Here is a 20,348-nt window from a genome sequence, read left to right on the forward strand (position 1 = left end):
TAACCGCGGGGAAGCTGTTGCGCGCAGGAAATACTTCTGTAGGAAATTGGATGTTATAGAAGAGCACAAGAGGACGCATCCGTGCCTTGTGCAGATTGCTCTGTGCTCTCTTAGTGTGGCACAAATCATTTGTTACGTTGATGAATAACAGAGACCGAGCGCCGGCTCTGACATTTTCTGCACAATGTTACGTCCTCTCCACCTGTTGATCTTTTTGGCTCCCCCTCGTTGCTCTGTTGCCATAGAAACCCTTGGAGAGGAATGAGGGCACCGAAAATGAAACTGGGCCTCGTAGTAGGAGGCAACACCGGACATGTATCAGCGCTCTCCTCCCACTGGCTTTGTCAAACGCTTTTAGAAGCCACGATAATGAGATTCTGTTGGAGCAGCTCCGGACCATCTGAACACACACCTACAAAGCACGCTTGAATCATGACAGGGGGAGAGAGCAGGATGACAGGGAGGATGATCTGAAGTGACAGTACCAAATATGATTCAGGGGAGTCTGGTCTTCAGCCGGCTTTGGCTGACGTTACAAAGGAAGTGAGGAAGCCCGACTGTTCAGTTTCTACAAATAAGAACAGAGTTAAATATTTAAAAAACATAGGAAGAGAGTGGCATTGTTCCTCAAAGAAAAAATCTACTGTTTCATATCGTGTTTTTTTAACTAGTACAAGTCCATGCCACAGTGTTGTTTGCTCTGTTTGTGCAGCTGATATATTTAGAAGTAAAAAAAAAAAAAAAGAAAAGATTTAGCAACTCTGATTCCATTATTGATATCATTGGGTTCTCATTGGCTCTGCTTTGAGAGCAGCCACCATCATTAAGAATTAAGTCCTTACTCAAAAAAGTAATTATTACCCCAAAATGTTTCTTAAAAGTAATGCAGTAAGTTACTTAGAAAAAAGAAATTTATAATACTACTCGTTACATTACTTTTGCGTTGATCCATAAAATATATAAACCTTTAGGCTACAGGCCCACACATCGATACAAGTCACTATACTAAGTATGATCCTTCTCTTAGCATCTCTTAGATCATAACCATTAGGGTCTGGCTGCTGGGCTGGGGTCAGCATTTACACGACTTTAACAACATCCTGGGCTCTTGGCTAGCTTAGTATTAGCACGCTATTTAGCTAGCTTAGCCTTAGCATGCTTTCTGTGCAAGTGCTTGAAAAGACCAGAAGTTGTGTTAGCAGCAAAATGCAGTTGTTTCTGACCTGGTTGCAGTTTCTACTTTACCATTGTCCTCTTATGTGCAATAAAAGTAAAAGTAGTGTCCAGAACTACTGAACTCCTCCAGCACACAAGGTGAAATCAGTTGATTGTAGGAGTACAAGTGGAATTGACAAACGGATCATAGACAAGCTGTCACGGCCAGGATGGCCGGTCTGTTTGCAGAGCAGACTCAAAAGCAGACACGGGAAAGAGAAAACTAAGGTAAAAAGCGAGCTGTTTATTTGGCTGATAGGGGGAAGAGAAGGGGGAAAAAATACAAAACAAAGGCAAGACGAACTGGGATAAAACTAAAATAGAAACTAAACTAAACAAGACGACAAAAAAAAAATGAGACTTGAGGCAGAGAAAACAGAAACCTGAACAGAAACATGAAAAACCATGAGCCAAGACATGAAGCAATACAGATGACCTGACACTGAACAGAGGGAGACAGAGGATTTAAATACACAGAAGGGTAATGAGGGAAGTGGAAACACCTGGGGAAACACAGCTGACACGAATTAACACATCACCATAGGGAAAACAAAAGTAAACACACTGAACATGGAAACAAGACTATCAATATAAAACAGGAAACATGTTGAGACATGAACTGGCACACGAGAGACAGAGGGAGTGAGCGAGAGAGGAGGAGGGACACAGAGGAGAGAGACACAAGGGTAGCCTACATAGGCAAGGAGATAACACGTGATAAACAGCAAAAGACTCATAAACAAAGAGACGATGGACGATAACATAAACTAGACTAAACTTCAACTAAGACGAACTAATAATAACCCCAGAACAACACTATCTCATAAGTAATCAAAAATACAAAATGCTGAGAATGCCAGACAGGAATGTGAAGTCATTTTTTCATAAGAAGTATCTGAATAATGTTGGAAGAATCAGTTCAGGACATTTTTTTGAAGTTTTCACATAGACACGAGGGATTCATCTGCTCCAGACATGTTGTCATTGCAGTATTCAGTTTTATGATGCTGGTAGGCAAGAGGCACAACACAAGGCCCATGTGCTGTCTGTGATGTTTAGCGGATAATCATCTGCACCGTATTCTCACATGGGTGCATTCAGACGTCACACAGGATCTCATCACACGGGGGAAGCTGGCAGGTTAAAGACCGTTTAATGTCACAGCGGAAATGTTTGCAGCTGAACATCTTTAAACTGTCACAGGAGTCTCGTCTTATTTACTTTACGATGGATTGTGCATTTAAAAACTACGTGAGGATACACGTCCTTCTTTTGGGTTCAATAACTGTTGCAAACAAACAAGTAACAAGTTGTTCTGCTTGTTTCACTATTTCATGAAATGTTGCAAGCATACACACAAAAGGCCAGCCTGATAGGTGTGTGTAAGCACCCTGCTGATGAACAGCGATTGACTGCTGATCAGTGACGTTTGATGTGAGCAGAGCAGATGTTAGAGGCGGATGAATCAGCAGGAGATGAAGCTCCAGACTGGATCAATTCCTTCTGGCAGAGAGCTTCATCCACCAACACCCTCCTCGTCCACCCCCTACAGCTCACTGGTTACCCAACACTCGATATGAGGCTTCAAATAAACACTCAATTTATTTAGTCAGAAACTGAAAAAACACTCAGGCTCTGTAAACCATATTGTTTCTTGGTACAGGAAGAGGAACACAATACAAAACCATTTTAAAATACAAATTTTTACCAATTTATGCAAAATTAATTATGTAAAAATTGAACATTTTAATCTAAAATGTTACATTTAATGAAATCTGGTCAAATGAAATGTACTCTGCTGGTATACATTCATTTTTTACAAGGCACATTTTCCTTAATGATAATTAATCATTAAGGAAAATGTGCCTTGTAAAAAATGAAACTTTAGTTGCTTCATGTTTATTGAAGGTGAAAAATCTTTTGTGTGTGTATGTAAGCACTGATTAAACAGCAACAATCACAAATTAAATTATAGCTGCAAGCAGCGTTGAGAGGGCCCTCGCATCCCAGCGCATTGAGCCACGCCCAACACCTACGCCCAGCAGGTGGCGTTAGAGATTACCATCTGATGTAATGTCACACTGATGCATATAATATGTGGAACCACCAGTTAAAATCTCATCTAGATCAATGAGGATTATAGCCAACGGTGCAAAATGAGATTACATGTCGAATGATTGAAATTCGCAGTGGCACCACGGCCACGCCCTATGACGTAAACTCAAAAGCTCAGCGATTTAATATGACCCAGGTGTGTAGTTGGTCTTACCAAATAGGAATTTGATCCAATAAAATTCCTAGGAAGAGTTTGCAAAAATACAACACCTGGAAATGGCAAAATCGGCACCAAAATGTCACCTTCAATTCAAAATAGCAGACTTCCTTTTGGGTTTGGGTCTATGAACCACAAGACTTTTTTGTTCATTTTGCACTTTTCTGATGTAATGATGTACCTCATTACATTTTTCATTCATGTACCTCAAACAATGTGTTTGTAGGAATTCGTTTAACAACACATAGGTGAGCTTGTTTAGGCTCCCTTGCACACTAGTGCTCGGGCCCTAAGAAAGTAAAATTAAACGTATGAAAGGGTTTTCAGTGAAAAGTGATGGAAGAGGAGAAAATATGAGAAAACTATCCCCCGTGACAAGACTGTCCACGGTGTATCGCACAGTTCCATCTCCTTGTTGCTATTGTCCTATTGTTCTCAAACATAAGGCCTGGGGTCCAGAATCGCCCAGGCAATGACCCTCTGGATGGCTTTTGAAAATATGAAAGGAGTTCACCAAATATGAAGGAGTGCACCACTATTTGCAATCCATTTTACACAAAAAGTAATTAAGTCTACGGAAAAGTCCTAAAAAAGGTATATTTTAATATTTTATAATTATAGCCTATACTGGGAATTAAACTAGCTTTTTCTGTAATTCTGCACATTTTTCATGTAGTTTCACTGGTTCGGGCTCACTTGCTATCAAAGTCATCAGTATGTGGCCCACAATGTGAAATAAGTATAGCATCCCTGATTTAGGCACATTGGATCTGTTAGGATGAGGTTTTGCAGAATCGAGGTTAGAATCAGAGGTGCTGGTCAAAGTCGGAAATAGAAAATTTACAGCGTCATAAATTATAGCTTTCACAGTAACTGTTAAAATAATCAACACTTCTGTCAAACAGATTGCACAAAGTAGCTGAACACAGTAATTCTGTTATGATGTTTCTGTTATGTTTCACAGGTTTTATATAAATAATATGTGAAACACCTCCAAGATTAACAGCCCTGCGATCTTTGGGGGAATTTTAAAGACAAAAAGTTTCTTTATCACTTTTACTGAACAAGAATCCTAAATTGATTACATATTTAGTTATGAAATATCAAAACTGTAAATTAGAGCATAAATAACAGTTTAGTCCTAAGATGTATGGTATACAGACTTGTGGTCAAGACCGCCTAAACCAAGACAAAACCAAGACCAAGACAATGTCGAGACGAAACCAAGATCGAGACCGAGACCAAAAAGTCTTTAAACTGCAGCCAGATGCTGCTTCGTTTACTGGTGTCAGGCATATTTATTTGTTATGCACTCGCACAGCCCTCCTCACCGCTGTCTACTGTCTCACTCGCGTACTGAGAGGACAGACGCACGCTCCACTTGACCGTCGCATCGCTCACCCTCTCTGTTTTTCACATAATGATATTATCCTATATCCTCGCATGTGATTGGCCACAATATGGAGGGATTGGAGCATAACTGAGCCACTGTGTGAGAGCTGAGCAGCGAAAGGAAATTAAGTGAGGAGCCGGCTCTCGCTCAATGGGAGTCGACTCTTCTGATTCACTACAAAGCACTCTCTAAGCACGGCTCTTAGAGCTGATGCTTTTGCGCATGACACATTATCGAACGTTACGTTGTGTGTCGTGGATGCTGTTGACTCCAAATCTCCCGACCACTATCTCGATCTGAGACAGCGAGACCAAGACAAGACCAAGACCACGTCAAAGTGGTCTCGAGACCGGTCTCAGGACATCCAACTCTAATGGTATAAGTATAGTAATAACAACCAGAAAGCATTTTCTAGGTAATTTAGAAACGGTCATGTGACCTACTGTTAAAAGTGGCTTAAACTAAAATGAGACTTTTGATACAGTCCAACCAATACAACATTCATGCTCACAACCAATTTAGCATCACATACATTATTTTTTTTAGTAGTAAGTAGTAGCAGTAATAACAATAATATGATACTATTATTACTATAATACTATTATCAGTTGGTTACAATGATTTCAGTCTGTTTGAACACTGATTTGGATGCATGTGCTCGAGTCAGAGCTCTCCCTTCGACTACAAAAACAAGTGGAACTTCGTTATTGTCATCTGTGTACTTCCTGATGAATACATTTCTACCACAATCTCCAACAGACAGCCAAATTTTCCACAGCGCCTCTCCTATCAACTGAAAGACGGGCCCAGCTGTTAATACGAGCTAATCTCTGTGTCTAACGCCTCAGGCTGGTGACTGCGCCCCGCTCGTCTCTCTGTCGGAGGTGCTCGACTGGTCCTGAAGGGATTTTTTTTGGATTAAGCTGGCATTTATTGTCTGCAGCTGAGAGAAGACGTTCATAACACACACCAGTACACAGACACTTGCCACAGCGTGGTGGCGTGTCTCCCAGCTGGCCTCATTAAATAACATATTGTCATATAAACCTGACTGACAAGTTGTGTTTGAGAAAGAGATGGCAGGAGTCAGTTCTGCATCTGTCACTGAGTCACCATGTTTTGGAAGATAGAGGGCAACAGAGCAGAGGATGATTCGCGCGCTCGCTCTGCTGCCGGTCTCTCTTCGAAGGCATTTGTATGGATCAGGACACGTCTCTGCAAGCCCAAACCTATAAACTACCGTAAACCATGGAGGACAAGCAGTTTTCAAATGCATCTTGCTCCTATATTGTCACTGTAAGCGTTAACTGTTTACATGTGGTTATTAACACTATCATTAAAATGTGGCCAAAGTGAGACTGAAAAACAGTCAGCGTGAAAAGGAAAATAACAAAGACGTCACAGGCAGCTGCTGCAGAAGTAAACAGGCCAGCACTCACGGTTTCATTTATAAACTATAAATAGAGTCCAACCCAGCAAATTTATGAACAAATAACAACAAGTTAGATTAAAAAAAAGATACATTTTTAACACTGGGTCTGTGTTGATGTCTGAGCCAGCAGTGCAGGGATTGAATGAACAGTGGCAGTAACACATCTAAGAACAGTTGGGACAGGGGCAGCAGAAAACTGGAAAAGCAAGTGAAACTAAAAAGAAACAGCCGGAGGAAGATTTTGAAGCTCATTAGGTTTTTTGGCAAAATAAAAGACGCGCACCAGATAAGAAGTTCCAACGCGCACATGCTCACATTTGCGTCCATATAAAAGGCACTGTTTTTGTCCGCTAGAGTGGGATTTTCTCGGCATATTCTGCACCACGTCTCTGTGCGTTCATCATTTGTTTGAAGCCACCTCACCTCCTGCAACCGCTTTTCCGAGAATATGCGCTTCTTTTGTGGTTCGGACTCCTTCTGACATTTCTTTGGAGGTGGAGGGACACCAAAGTAATTGCTTAAAGGAGCTTGCTTCTTCGACATCTTCTAAACAAATGTCTGTCCTCCTCCAGAAAATCTTATGTACGCAAACACGTGTTGCAACTTCTTATCTGGTGCGCGTCTTTTATTTTGACAGTGAATGCGCACCTACGAACGACTTCTGTGTCTTCTGTGTCTATAAAGCATAATATCATCAAAAAGGTCTCAAAATCTGGAGAAATCTCTGTGCGCAATGATGAAAATCTGAGTCTGTCACAGAAATCTGTTGGTTGTTTTTCAAATATCAAAGTAATGCAGAACGATGCTGGTTAGCATGGCTATCATATGTTTTACCTTTTTTTTTTTTTTTTTGCATCTTCCATTCATAGAGAGGACAAGAAAGAGAGATGGGCTACAGACTGGTGATTCTGTATATGGAGTTTGTATGTCCTAGTGACCACTCAAAGTAAAGTTATGGCTTTGTCTGCATGTATTTAGCTGCTAGAGGTTTTCTTTGCTGCTAGAAAGACTTCATACAGAGCTCTCCTGTCTTGTGCTTTCTCCGTGGTGGGTGGGGGCGCTGTACTGGGCTCTGTGTGTTTCTGAGATGGCCATATAAGGAAAACCCCTCCTGCTTACATCATCCAGAATCAAGAAGGAAAAAAATACAGCAGAAATCATTTATACACTTTAAAGCTGGAGTAGCTAGTAGCTTGCAAATAAAGATTAAAAAAAAAAAAAAAAAAAAACCAACACGCCACACTCATGAAACACATACTCAAACCTTCCACACCCCTGATACAGACCCTGATTATGTTGACAGGAGCAACAACAAGACTAATCATTACAAGCGACAGTAAAATGATGGTGTCACAGTGAGGGTTATAATCGGGGGGAATTAGTGCTGAGTAAGAGCTGCACAGCCATTTTTATATTATACAGTGACTAGCGATGAAACTGGCTGCTGCTCCATTAAATATATAAATAGAAAAGAGGGCAGATGAAACGCAATAGAAAAAAAAAAACACGAAACCACAGGGAGAATTGTAATGACTTTTCTATCCAGGACAGGAGGTGGATGTTTTGCTGCCAGGCAAAAGAAGAATTAAAGAGCAAATGACACAGACACAAAAGCCCCAATCACGATGAGCGCGCCGGGGGGGCGGCTGCAGATACTCGAGTGGGCAGGGCTGTATGAAAAAGAACAAGAAAAGAAAAATGATTGAGGTTGAACAGCTGTATTATATTTTGCTTGTTGTTAGCTGACCAGTGCGGTGGATGACTTGCTTTAATAATGAATTCTGCGCTGTTCTGTAACCATCAATTGAATTATGAATAACATATTTTCTAACACTTTCAAAAATTTTAGGGGGGTATGTAAAATTTCTCTACTGCTTAGTGGTGGTTTAATTGAGCTAAATGCTAACAATGACAGCACTTAACAGCAACATGGCAACCAAAGGTCACTAAAAGTTAGTGACATTCGATAACTTCAAGCGATGATCGGAGAAATAACCGCTCTGGATGTGGAGTTAACTTCAGGGCAAGCAGTTAAAGTGACTACCATTGAGAGTGAAGGATACTATTGATTGACATGTGCTGGCCATAACCAGCTAAGAGGTCGCTGAGGTCTGGACCTCGGTAACCAAGAGAATAAAAATTGGTCCTACTCAATGCCTGATGCTCTGGATCTCTTAATTTAAAAGATCTACAGGAATGTCTTTTTCTGTTGGGTTGTTTTGAGTTTTGGGGAAGAGATTTCTGGGTTTATAGTTGGGTTTTTTCTTTAATGTAATTATACCAAGGATTCTAAAGGTTGGGTTTATGGTTTCAAGTTTATGTTTAATCTCTAGAGTCTGTACTTAGATTTTTCATTCTTTGCTACTTCAATTAAGTTTCAATATTATATATAGTGGAATTCACAAACTGTCACATTTAAGCCACTTTTTATTTGAAGATAAAGACCCCACAATATTATATATCAATACATCGATACCCCAATAATCACACCAACCCTTTTGGGCAAGCATTGGTGAAACTTTAAGAAACTTCCAAAAGAGCCAGATTCAGGTAACGGCAGCCAACCGCCACAACTGATAAGGGGCTGAATATTGGAATATTATATTTTTATATTTTATATTTTAGTTTAGCCTGGCCTCCCTGGTCTCTTCTTCGATCTTGCCATCAAGACTTTGTCTCTGCTGCATGATTCCCCATTTGGTTCTCTGTCTCTTGTGCTTTGTTGTCAGTTTTACTTCTCTTGTCATTGTCTTAATTAGTTTCAGCTGAGCCCTGTTAACGCCGCGTTTCCGTTCTCCTTGATTATCTTCCTTTATCTATTTAAATCCTCAGTTTTCATCTATTCTTTGTTGAGTCATCCTTTGTCGCTTTTGCCCTCCTTCATGTGCTTGCTCTGTTGTTTTATTTTTTGCCCCTTTTCAGATTACCTCAGTAAAATATTATTTTCTGTTTAAGAAATTGGTCTCAAAAGTCTCCATTTGAGCCTGCAGTCTGTACTTTATGACAGTGATTTCTGCTAAGTTAAGACTCCACTCTGCTGTGCCTCTGAGTGGGTTGTGAATGGGGGTCTTGGTTGATCACTCATGAGGAATGATAACTGGTTGGTTTGACTATAATAAAAACTTTTGGTCGTCATTCATTATTAAACTACCAGGTTACAGTCACAATATGACAAAGTGGCAAATAAATTCGAGGGTTACCTAGGCAACCAGAACCTTGACTGCCCAGCAATGTGCACTGCCCCTTTAAATTAACGTGTTACCATGCTAGTAAACCTATCATAGAGGTATTTAATCCTGATGACCCAAAACCTTACAAGCGTGCACATTTAAATTTGATGAAATGCTAAAGTGATTTTATCCAATAGAGGAGATATTTCACTCTGAACCACGTAACTGAACCTGATGGTGGCATTAAAGGAAAAGTCTTCAGGGCACGCTGAATCTTTGTGCAAATTTTAACTGCAATACTTCAAACAACCTGAAAACTCACTGGTTATTGTTTTTTTGACTCAACCTCTGGATACAGCTGCCAGTATTTTGGGGCTTCGAGTGTAGATAATGAATATCCAGACAGTAATCTAATATCTGTACAAGACCTTCTGCTCAGCGTACCATTCATTGATTACAGCGTGAGTAGATTGAGGTTATGTTTTAAAATAGCTGATAAAACCATCACCAGAGGATAGGCAACAGTTCTGAGACTGTGTGCATTCTGAGCACTGACCAAACAACAGACATACAGATATCTGTCTCCAGATCATCCAGTGCAGCAGCTGTAGAGATGGTTCAATCAGCAGTGGACTTTTTGACTCAGGAGATTGAAGTCACCACCTAGAACAACACTACTACTGTCAGTCTGTCTAAAAAAACACACTCGAAACAACCAGTGTGATTGAAATCACGGCAGCATGTGCACTTGCTTTTGAGCAGCTCATATCCACCGCATTTGTATTAGGCTTCACTAATCCTCACACCAGCGTCTCCTCGTACTCTTTCCCCAGATCAAAAGAGCAGGTGATGTGTGATATGGAAATGACCAGAGTCTTTGGCCTCAAGCCTTCCTGTTCAAAGGCGGCACATGTATGCCTCGGGACATCTACATGAACACCACCAACACCTCAGTGATAATAGCTCAAAGAAGGCTCTTTTTGCTGAAGGGTAGATATCAAATCAAAGGTATCAGTGGGGGCATAAGCAGCCTGCTAGCATCCCATTCATCTGTACCTAATTAAACAAGCAGCCATGTTTCTCTTTGCTAACAGTTTATCCGCTATTATTACTAGAATCAGAACCTATTTTTGTCTTTGTCACAAAGAGATTTTGACACATTTCCATTGCACTGCCCGCTGCTTTATTCAAGTTTAGCCTTCACTAAGGTGTAATGAGAGCTGAAGCTTCTAGTTTTTGCCAGTGAAGGTTTTAGTAACAGCAACTTCAGCATCCATCTATTCAACACCTTTTGAGAATATGAGAAGAATCTCTCTTCCAATGAAAGAAAGAAAAACTATTTAATCAGCCTTAAAATTTGTCTTTATTCGTAATTAGAGTGAGGCAAAGAAGCTGGACATAAAACAGAAAAAGTTTTAAAAGTAACCATGGACTCCTTTAATGGGAAATTCGACTTTCAACATTGTGGCATCGGCGTGACCTGAGATCTTCGCATAACGACTGGTTGGTAAAGCAAAGATTAAAGCCTTGCATCTTGTTCTGCTGATCCTTGTGCCTGGTCTGAATCTGCATTTAAGTGGTACGTGGTGTAATATCCGGTTAGAAATTCGCTGATATTACCCACCAAGAAATCTTATTTATTCAAGCAATTAGAATCGGCAGTCAGCTAACACTAAAGTAGGTTTTTCTGACCATTTTAGTCCCAGTTATGATCATCAGTCAGGGCAGTTCATAGAGACTGATGTGATGCACAGGAATGTTAGTTCGCAGTCTTGTATGATTCAGAATCATCAGCTTTGCCATGTGGAAAATCTTCTAAACAAACAACGATTCACTGACAACCACATTCTTTACAAAATAAAGAGGATAAGCAAACTTACTGATGCACAGTATACAGCATATATAAATAGAAATGTATTCTTTATGCTTGCTGTCTTCCCGCTGACTAACAAGCCAGGGATATCAAAGAGACCAAAGGCTGGTGATGAGCTCTGAGCTCCGCTTAATTGGATGTAGCTCAGGCTGTATCTGTAGCAGCGGAGTGAATGGTCCTGGGAGACAAGAGCTGACCGCCACACACCCACACACAGACTCCCTTCTCTTCCAATTAAAAAGAGCTTCAGGACTTGGTTTTGTTTACTTTCGCAGAGTCCTGTCAGGAGAACGATCTTTTCATTGAAGAGTTGGCACATGCAGCTGGAAAAGAAAATAAACCGTCTGTCATTAGAACATTAATTTTGCTTCCTGCTCGAAACTTTTTGAAAGAATTGCTGGTGACTCTCGCTGCATTTATGTTTTAAAGTCTAATAAACGTCTTCAGCCTGCTTCTGGATCTTAGAAAAATGTAGAACCCCCCCCCAAAAAAAGGAGACACAAATTATACTGTAAGTAATTTTAAATAGTTCATAAGTACAGTTTAAGTGGTGCTTAAATTCAGGTGCTTTATGGGAAAAGAGGCACAAATTATACTGTGAGTAATTTTTGTAGCTTCTAAGTAAATTGGCTAAGCGACTAAGTGTGTATGTAAATTTTAAATAGTGTGTAATGTCAGGTATTTTACGGAAAGGAGATACAAATAATATTGTAAGTAATGTTAAGTGGTGTGTCATTCCTGTATTGGAGGGAACATTTCCAGGTCCTGTAAATGCTTTCTACTTTCAGCAGCGTGGGTTTTATTATGTAGTGGGTTAACCTTGCCTTTTTACATTATTATTATGTGTTGGTGCTGCACAATTCAATTGTCTTCTTATACCGTCTATAAAAATGTGATAGGGATGGTTCTCCCTTTCCTACCAACCACAAACACTGCAGGGCGCCAAGTCCAACACTGTTCAACCATCAACCGGAGCTTTCAAAAGGACTGTGAGGAAAAATTACATTAGGGTGAATGACGAAAGACTTATTCCAGTAGAATAATTTGTAGAACAAAACAGAATTAACAACAAATCGTTCTTATTAGCTTTGAATACTTTTATTTATACTAGTAAAGTACTGTTTGTACAGTTTAGTTACTTCTTTGGACTTCTTTTGATTTTTGTTTTCTTATGTTCTCTCTAGAGGTAATATCTGAAAATAATCTGTTTGCGCATTAGAAAAGCTTCTGATTCTACATATATTTAGCCGATATTTTTCCTTCTACGAATATGGAAATGTATTTATTTTGCCTGCAACCCCACTGTGTGGATCAGAATCATCTTTATTTGGCCAAGTTTGTGCACAAAAACAAGGAATGTGACCACAATTCACTATACAAACAACTATACAAACTATAAATGCAAAACAGAGTAGTATAACTGCATATGTACATATGACCTGAATGATATAACAGCGGGTTATTTCACATCGTTCGTCGGAGTGACAGCTGATTATTGCATTTTTATTGCACTGACAGTAACAAAATGAGTTGTCAAGTTCGGAAACTTTGCCTTTACTTACCTGTCTTCCTCTTCCCCACTGTGCAGGTGTCAGCTCTGCTCCACGTGTCTGTTCCTTTATGACACACGGAGCAGAGCAGCAGAGAAGTGCTTTGACTTGTGATATGTCTTCTAGCACAGAAAGACGCTATATGTATCAACCACATTAGTAAAATTGTTACTTATTATGTTCATACGCTGGTTTTTGAACATTTAGTAAAAGTTTTTGACCTGATGACAGACACAGACTCAGCTGTAGCCAGCATGACGTCACCTACTGACATGAGAAGGCTCGAGATGAGCATTTCCAGCCTTGTCATCTTTGTGAGTAGAGAAACTGTGGGCTCATTGGTCGATCGGAAGTCATGAGCCAATAAGTATAGCTCCTTTCTGAAATATACAACCTGGATCATATATTTAAATTGAACCAAAATGAGTGACTGAGCCCATAAACCGACAACAATATGATCTGTAGTGACAGTAGGGAGCAGGTGGAAGACAGCCTGGAGAGGTGGAGGTATGCTCTGGAGAGAGTAGTAGAAACTAGATAGAATACAGACAGGAGGCAGAGCTGAAGGTGTTAAGATTTTCACTGGGACTGACCAGGATGGACAAGATTAGAAGGTACATGGATGTAGTGAGCCAGCATAAGGAATAGGTGCAGCTTAGGGTCTCACTCATGTTTCGAGTCTTGCATGCTAAGCTAAGCTAACCTTCCACTGGTTAGATCTGCCCACGAAGCCACAGATGTTAGAAAAGGGTGCAAGAAGCCTGAAGATTTCAACTATGCTTATGTAACAGCACAACAGAGAAAGCATGAGTGGGTAATGTGAGAGAATAATGATTGGCAAATCTTCCAGCTGAGATCTAAAAAGATCATCATCAAAAGACTTGAAACGCCGCTAGTTCTTCGCAGCGCTGACATGCTCATATGAGCTTATTAAGCTGGGGCAGACCTGCCTGCTGTAGAGGCTAATAACTCATGTGCCATATATCACCTCTCTGAATAGCAGCAAATAAAAATGAATTCTGTGTTTATAATGCCAGGGCTGTAGTTTAGTCTGCAAATTCTGCTATGATCCACTGCTTTAATATGCAGTAGCTGACTGGCTTAGTAACCCATGCAGCAAGCACTCCGTGAATTTGCTTCATGACGGATGGCTGTTTGGTGCTGTAACAGCCCTACTGTGTTGTAGAGCAAGCTAGCAAATCCGTCAGGGTGCACAACAGGCCCTTCAGTAATGAATAAGTGAGCGGCTGAGCAGCTAATAACTCGCAGAAAGGCCAGTGGCAGTAAATTCCATCAGGACAGCTTACAGGCCGCTATCCAGGAAAAAAAAATAGGTACAGGCAAATATTAAACCCAGAGAGAAACACTTAGAGGGTTTATTTTCCCCATGTTGCCCACTGCTGTGGTTTGCATTAGTCTGCTTTGATTAGAGCAGTATACACACTGCCAGGGAGGTAAGTAACAAAGCAGGATTAGCCGCAGAACTTAAAATATGTCGCAAAATATCCCAAGGCACAACAAAGACTTAAAAGTAAGCACACTGTGCAAGTTTTGTTTCACAGATTCAGCTTTGTGAGCAGCGTCACAGGCTGGAGGTAGAATTTAGACTAAAAGAGGAGGAAAGTGTGGACTTTTCATAGCTTTCTGTCACTGTTTCTCCTTTCTTCATTCTCATTTCTTAAGCTAGGAGTAGGCGGATCGATCCAAATATCGATAGGATCGATACCAATAAGTAATATTGGTACAGATATCAGATCGATACTAGCGTGACGGGATCAATATTTTGCTGTGTTTCACTCGCCTAAGTTCAGTGCGTTGCACCCGTTCATCAGAAAGTAGACAAACACCGCTCCTCTCATGCAGGCACACTTTGCTCCGCCCCCTCCTCCATGCCCTGCTGTGCACAGCAGCAACGTGTTGCAGTGAATGAGGAAGTATAGCATTGTGTAGAAGTTCTTTACAGCTGTATATTAAAACACTGGAAACAGTTATGCGTGTACTGTGGGAACACCATCGACTTGTGCTACTGGTCATGAAAATATGTTCAGATTTGGCAGATTGATGATCATTCATCATCTCATAAATCATGACACACCGCTGTTCCCTACTTAAGCTGCCTTTAAAAGTTAAAAGCATCAGTCTCTGCATTGGTGTTGGCAATATTGGCCCTGTATGCTCGGTATTGGGTCGATACCAAAATTTGCAGTATGGCACAGCACTACCGTAGGCCACTACGTCTTCCCACCATATGACTTGTCCTCCTCCTGCTTTGCCCTGTCTCTTTTCTTCAGTCTCTCCTCCCCCTCTCTCACTCGACCATCTGCGTTTTGATGCATGCACAGAACGTGAGATGCAAACCAGCTTTGTGCTCAGCCAGTCAGGTCATTTACTAAATCTCAATTGACTGCTGCTCCAGTTTCCATGGAGAAGAAACAAGCAACAGGGGAGCGCAAAAATCAATGATTCCCCACTGGGCCCGGCTCGGGTCTTGTGCCGGGCCTGAGCTGTGGCGCATAAGAGGATGTTGTTGTCCTGCACAACAAAACACTGTGCAGAGTGCTTGGGCAGTTGTGCGTTTTCCTCTTTGCATTAAATTGTCACCCCTCAGCTCGGGTGGTGTGATGACACCGGCGTCTGCGGTTCGTGTGGGCCAGAGTAACAGTTAAGCAGGCTGCAGAGGTAAAAATAAAAAATGCTTTCTATTCTGAGAGTTAAAACCAGGACAGCCAAGGAGACAGTGATCGTGTCCCTTGCTAAACACTCCACTAAATTATTTAGATCCTGCTAGCGCCTGTCTTCTATCGTACATACATGGATGCATATGCTTTGTAAGGAAGCACTCAGTATGCAAAGGTGCTAACTCTGGGGGGAGGATATGGCTGCCACCTGTTGGTGATTCTGCTGAGGTTCACCCAGTCACCTTGCTGTTTCCCCTCCGTGATGCTGCGGCAGACTCATTTATCCTCTCTGCCGCTGGCGGATGCTCTCTTTCACCCCAGCATGACTCAGAAGCCTGGCTGCCTATTGAGCCTAATGCTGCAGATGCTCAGCTACAGTTCGCTCATTTTAAGCTTCGAAATGAAGCTCGTTTAATCCAGCAGCAGACGCGATTTTTGCAAAAATCAGAAATGTGCCAAACTGAATAAAAGAACGAGGGCTTAGTCAGGAGTACAAAGGTGGAGGTGAAGTGTAGGTTAACGTCAAGGAAAAGGAAAATAGAGGAAAATTTCTGTCCTGTTCATTTAAATTCAATTCAGTTTTACTTTTACAGCCCCAAACATAACACCAGTCACCACAAGACACTTTATATTGTAAGGTACAGAAACACTATGAGCAAGCATTTGGCGACAGTAGGAAGGAAAAACTCCCTTTAAACAGGAAGAAACCTTCAGCAGACCGAGCTCAGGCAGGAGCATCTGCTTCTGTTAAAGTCTGCTAGCGAACAGCTTGTCACTCATCAAAACTGTCTTCCAGTGGAGTAAAACAACTCTTTAAATATGCCATGTTAACAAAACCTTGCTCCTGACACTTTCTCCAGTGGGCTCTCAGTTTACCTTAATAAAAGCTCTGTGCTGGTTTAAAAGACAGACGTGAGCATCTTCAGGAATATGTGAAAAAAACAGCACTTCTCTTATTCATCACCATCCAGATGTAGTTAATGAATTCGGTGTGGCTCTGCATCCCTGGTGTTAATAAATTCACCCATACTTGAGTTTACACCCCAGTGAACATGCTCACTAGTGTGCAGCAGATAAATTCAATGTTAACTGTAACTTTGCAGTTCACATAAATAACATCAAAATAATGTTTTATAACATATAATAAACTACTTATATACGCTTCATATATGGTACAGATAAAAATACACACATTTATAGTTTTCGCTTGCATCGCACTGCTGCCGCTCTTCCCTCCTGTTGCCACAGCAACGCAGCACTCGTCTCCATGTCTCTGCGATAGCACATGCTTTGATTAAATCACCATCGGCAAACAGCGGGGAGCACTACAACGCAGTGTACCCTCAGCCTAATCTAGTGTAAAGGCGCACGTAGAAATAACACGGACACATGATGCAGGTTTGTCATTGACGTCATCTTTGGTGAAGCCTCGATTATGATCCTAAAATAGCAGTGAAAGTTCCCACAACTGAAAACAATTAGTTATAATAACATAAGTGCGCACTAAACCAAACTAAACTACATTTTCCCACCGTGATTTTACAGAAAGTGACACAACTGGTGCCAGTTTTCTCCACATGACCAACAAAATTGCCAAACTTGCACCGGCTACTCCTTGACCTCCACTTCCTGCTCACTAAGTATGTGAAATCTTCTCCAGCAAAAGCATCGCTTACGGGGACTGCTCACAGTCCATCGTGTGACAACACAGGAAGCAAAAGGTTAAAAAATTAAATACCTCACAGTTGCGTCCAGTGAAGCCCTGGTTACACGTACACGCGTACTCCCAGATGTCCTCTGGCCTGCCTGCCGAGGGGAGGAGGGCCAAGCAGAATCCCCCGTTGAGGCAGGGTCTGCCTTCGCAGGGGTCTGGACGAGGTGTCGCCTGGGTCGGGGTGGGCTCGGCCGGTGCCGGGGTGTCCGGGGCCAGCTGGAACGGAGAGGGGACGGCCCCGATGCTGCTGCTGTTGCTGCCGCTGGTCAGGAGCAGGACAGTGAGAAGCAGGGGGGACGTGAAGCTCCCTGCGTTCTTTGTGGGACGGCAACAAGGAACTGCCGGCACACTGAACACACTCATCCTCATCCTGATCCTCTTAGTCTGGTTTTCTTTTCTTTTCTTTGTTTTGGGGGTGGGGGGGGGGGGTGCGGGGGAAAAGGCTGTGTTGTTTCTTTTGCGTCTTTGCTCAGAGCTGCTGCTCCTGTTGACCGGGCTCAGCAGCAACTGAGAGGTATATGAGAAATGTGTGTGTGGTGTGTGTGAAAGGAGGAGAGAGCGAGAGAGGGGCGGAGGAGGAGGCAGGCTGGTTGGATGCTGAGGCTCAGCTGTGCGCGGGTAGAATGACTGAGAGGAGACTGGCTGATGGAGAGAAGGTAGGGATGCGAGAGGAGAAGGGGAGGGCTCTCTGCTTCTTTCTGCCTCCGAGTCACAGTGACGATGATTGCTGACGACACTCACTCTCTCTCTCACACACACACACACACACACCATCCTCCGCTACCCCCTCCTCATCATCATCACCAACTTCATGCACACTCCCTCTCCTGGCTTGCCTTCACTGTGCAGAAAAACAGTGAAGAGGAGCACTGCACCTTCCTCATTTAGAGTCTCATCATCCATATCCTCTTCTTGGAGTTTGGCCTCCAAGGAGGCAGGGAGGAAGGAAAGCAGAGAAGGAGGGGTTGGTGAGAAAACTCATCAGCTTTGCCAAAAGATTGGCTGCTTTCGAGTGATAACAGGCAGCATTACCATAAGGGAGATAATGCATTCTGGGCTTGAATACTGCAAAATCATGCTGATCGAGTTTGGCTGGCATGCTCCGAAAACTTAATCCATAAAGTTCTGTAACAAAAAAGTGTGCATAGATAAAACTGAAAGTAAGGGTTATTTAGGCCTCCCAAATCACAACAGCACAGACATGTTTAGAGCTGTTTTAAAATGAGTTCAAATCCCTTGCTTTTTAGCTTTAAGAGCATCAGTGAATTGTGCCAAGAAATGTGTTTAAAATGTTGCCATCAGTTCTCTTTTGGGGTAGATTTTACTTTGAGCAGACATGGTTTTTAATATGATGCAGTTCTTTGTTGTTCAAAATCCTGCAGTAGGTGATTACAGTTGATCATGTTCATGTAGCGGTCGATGTCAAAGCCAATATATTGATTACAGGAAGTATGACAACCTGACAGCTGTGGACATAACGAAAAGATTACCCACGTGACCGCACCTGAGCAAGCTATAGTTACGGTCAGGACATAGACTGTAAATAAAAAACGGACAGCACCTCAATGACATCACAGTCCAGCTGTTTCCATCTCTTTGAAGACAGAGATCAGCAGGTCTCACTGAGACCATTCGTTTCACTTTAAATTATAAATCGCAGAATCTGAAGCACCTGCTTTAAAAATAAGACTTCAAACGTAAACTCGAAAAAAGGAAAAGTTTACTGAGGTCATAAATCACGTGGAAGCGAGGCGGTCTTCAATTCAATTTAGTGTCCCGAATACCTCTCAATTCGCTCAGGTCCAGTCAAGGTTTACAGGACATGGGGAGCTGCAGTTTCTTATGAGGCCAAAATAAGAGACTGCAGTCTTCAGAGACAATAGCTGACTGCGACCACAAGATGGCAATAATCTACAGGATGGACGCTACGTGCTTAGAGTTGGCGTGCTGTTAGAAGATGAACGTTTGCCCCAGTCCAGAGGTCGAGAGCGCTCAAGGTTATCATCAAGGATGTCTCTGTATAATATTGCATTCATCCTTCCCTCGACCCAGTCTAGTCTCTCAGTTTCTCTGCCATCACCATGCCACACTGTAGGGATGGTAATGGTCAGGTGATGATTGGTGCCTGGTTTCCTCCAGACCTGACGCTTGGCATTCACGCTAAAGAGTTGTTGTTTCTAATGGTCTGAGAGTCCTTCAGGTACCTTTTGGTAAACTCCCTGCAGGCTGCCATGTGGCGGCTTCTGTTTGAAGAGTCCTGGTGGTTACAGAAACTTTAATTTATGGATGATGTTGCCACCGTGCTTATCGGCACCCTCAGTGGTGCAAAAACGTTTCTGTACTCTTCCCCAGATCTGTGCCTCGGCACAATCCTGTCTCTGAGGTTTACACACAATTCATTGGTCCTCTTGTGCTCTTATGGGGATGCTCCAGAGATCCATTTTGAGTGTCATGACAAAGGCTGTGAATACTATGTACATGTTATATTTTTTTATAAATTTGCAAGAATGTTAAGCAAACGTCTTTCTACTTTGTTATTACGGGCTCAAGTGTCAAAGTTTGAAGTGAAAAACAAGTTTCATCTATTTTGGAATAACATGACAGAATATGGAACAAATGAAGCATTGCTGCACTGTACATCCAAAACTTTAGTATGAGGAACAAGAGATCGATACCTGCCTTTATCATGTACTCAAACTCTAGACCTTACCAGGGGTGGGCAACTCCAGGCCTCGAGGGCCGGTGTCCCTGCAGGTTTTAGATGTGTCCTTGAACCAACACAGCTGATCTAAATGGCTAAATTAGCTCATCAACGTGCCTTGAAGTTCTCCAGAGGCCTGGTAACGAACTAATCATGTGATTCAGGTGTGTTGACCCAAGGTGAGATCTAAAAACCTGAAGGACACCGGCCCTTGGGGCCTGGAATTGCCCACCCCTGCAACTATACTGGCAACTCAAGTCAGGCTTTGAAAGAGACAAATATCCTAAGTGTCAGGGTTACCTTTGAATTTGAGCAGATCTTTTATTTATTACAAATATAAATTTTTTTTA

At 42.0% G+C, this 20,348-nt stretch overlaps 1 protein-coding gene across 1 annotated transcript in view; it reads right to left on the bottom strand.

Annotated features, from left to right (window-relative positions):
* The window catches only part of dner (delta/notch-like EGF repeat containing), a 73,153-nt gene extending 55,201 nt beyond the window's left edge, over positions 1-17,952 (bottom strand). Inside the window, exon 1 of the mRNA XM_005933167.2 lies at positions 17,322-17,952. Coding sequence (XP_005933229.1) covers positions 17,322-17,666 — 345 coding nt within the window. The 5' untranslated portion in view covers positions 17,667-17,952. The remainder of the gene's footprint in view (positions 1-17,321) is intronic.
* Positions 17,953-20,348: the final 2,396 nt, after the last annotated feature.

Source organism: Haplochromis burtoni, unplaced genomic scaffold, assembly GCF_018398535.1.
Source record: "Haplochromis burtoni strain Fernald_Lab_line unplaced genomic scaffold, NCSU_Asbu1 Contig_160, whole genome shotgun sequence".
Classification (NCBI taxonomy): Eukaryota; Metazoa; Chordata; class Actinopteri; order Cichliformes; family Cichlidae; genus Haplochromis; species Haplochromis burtoni.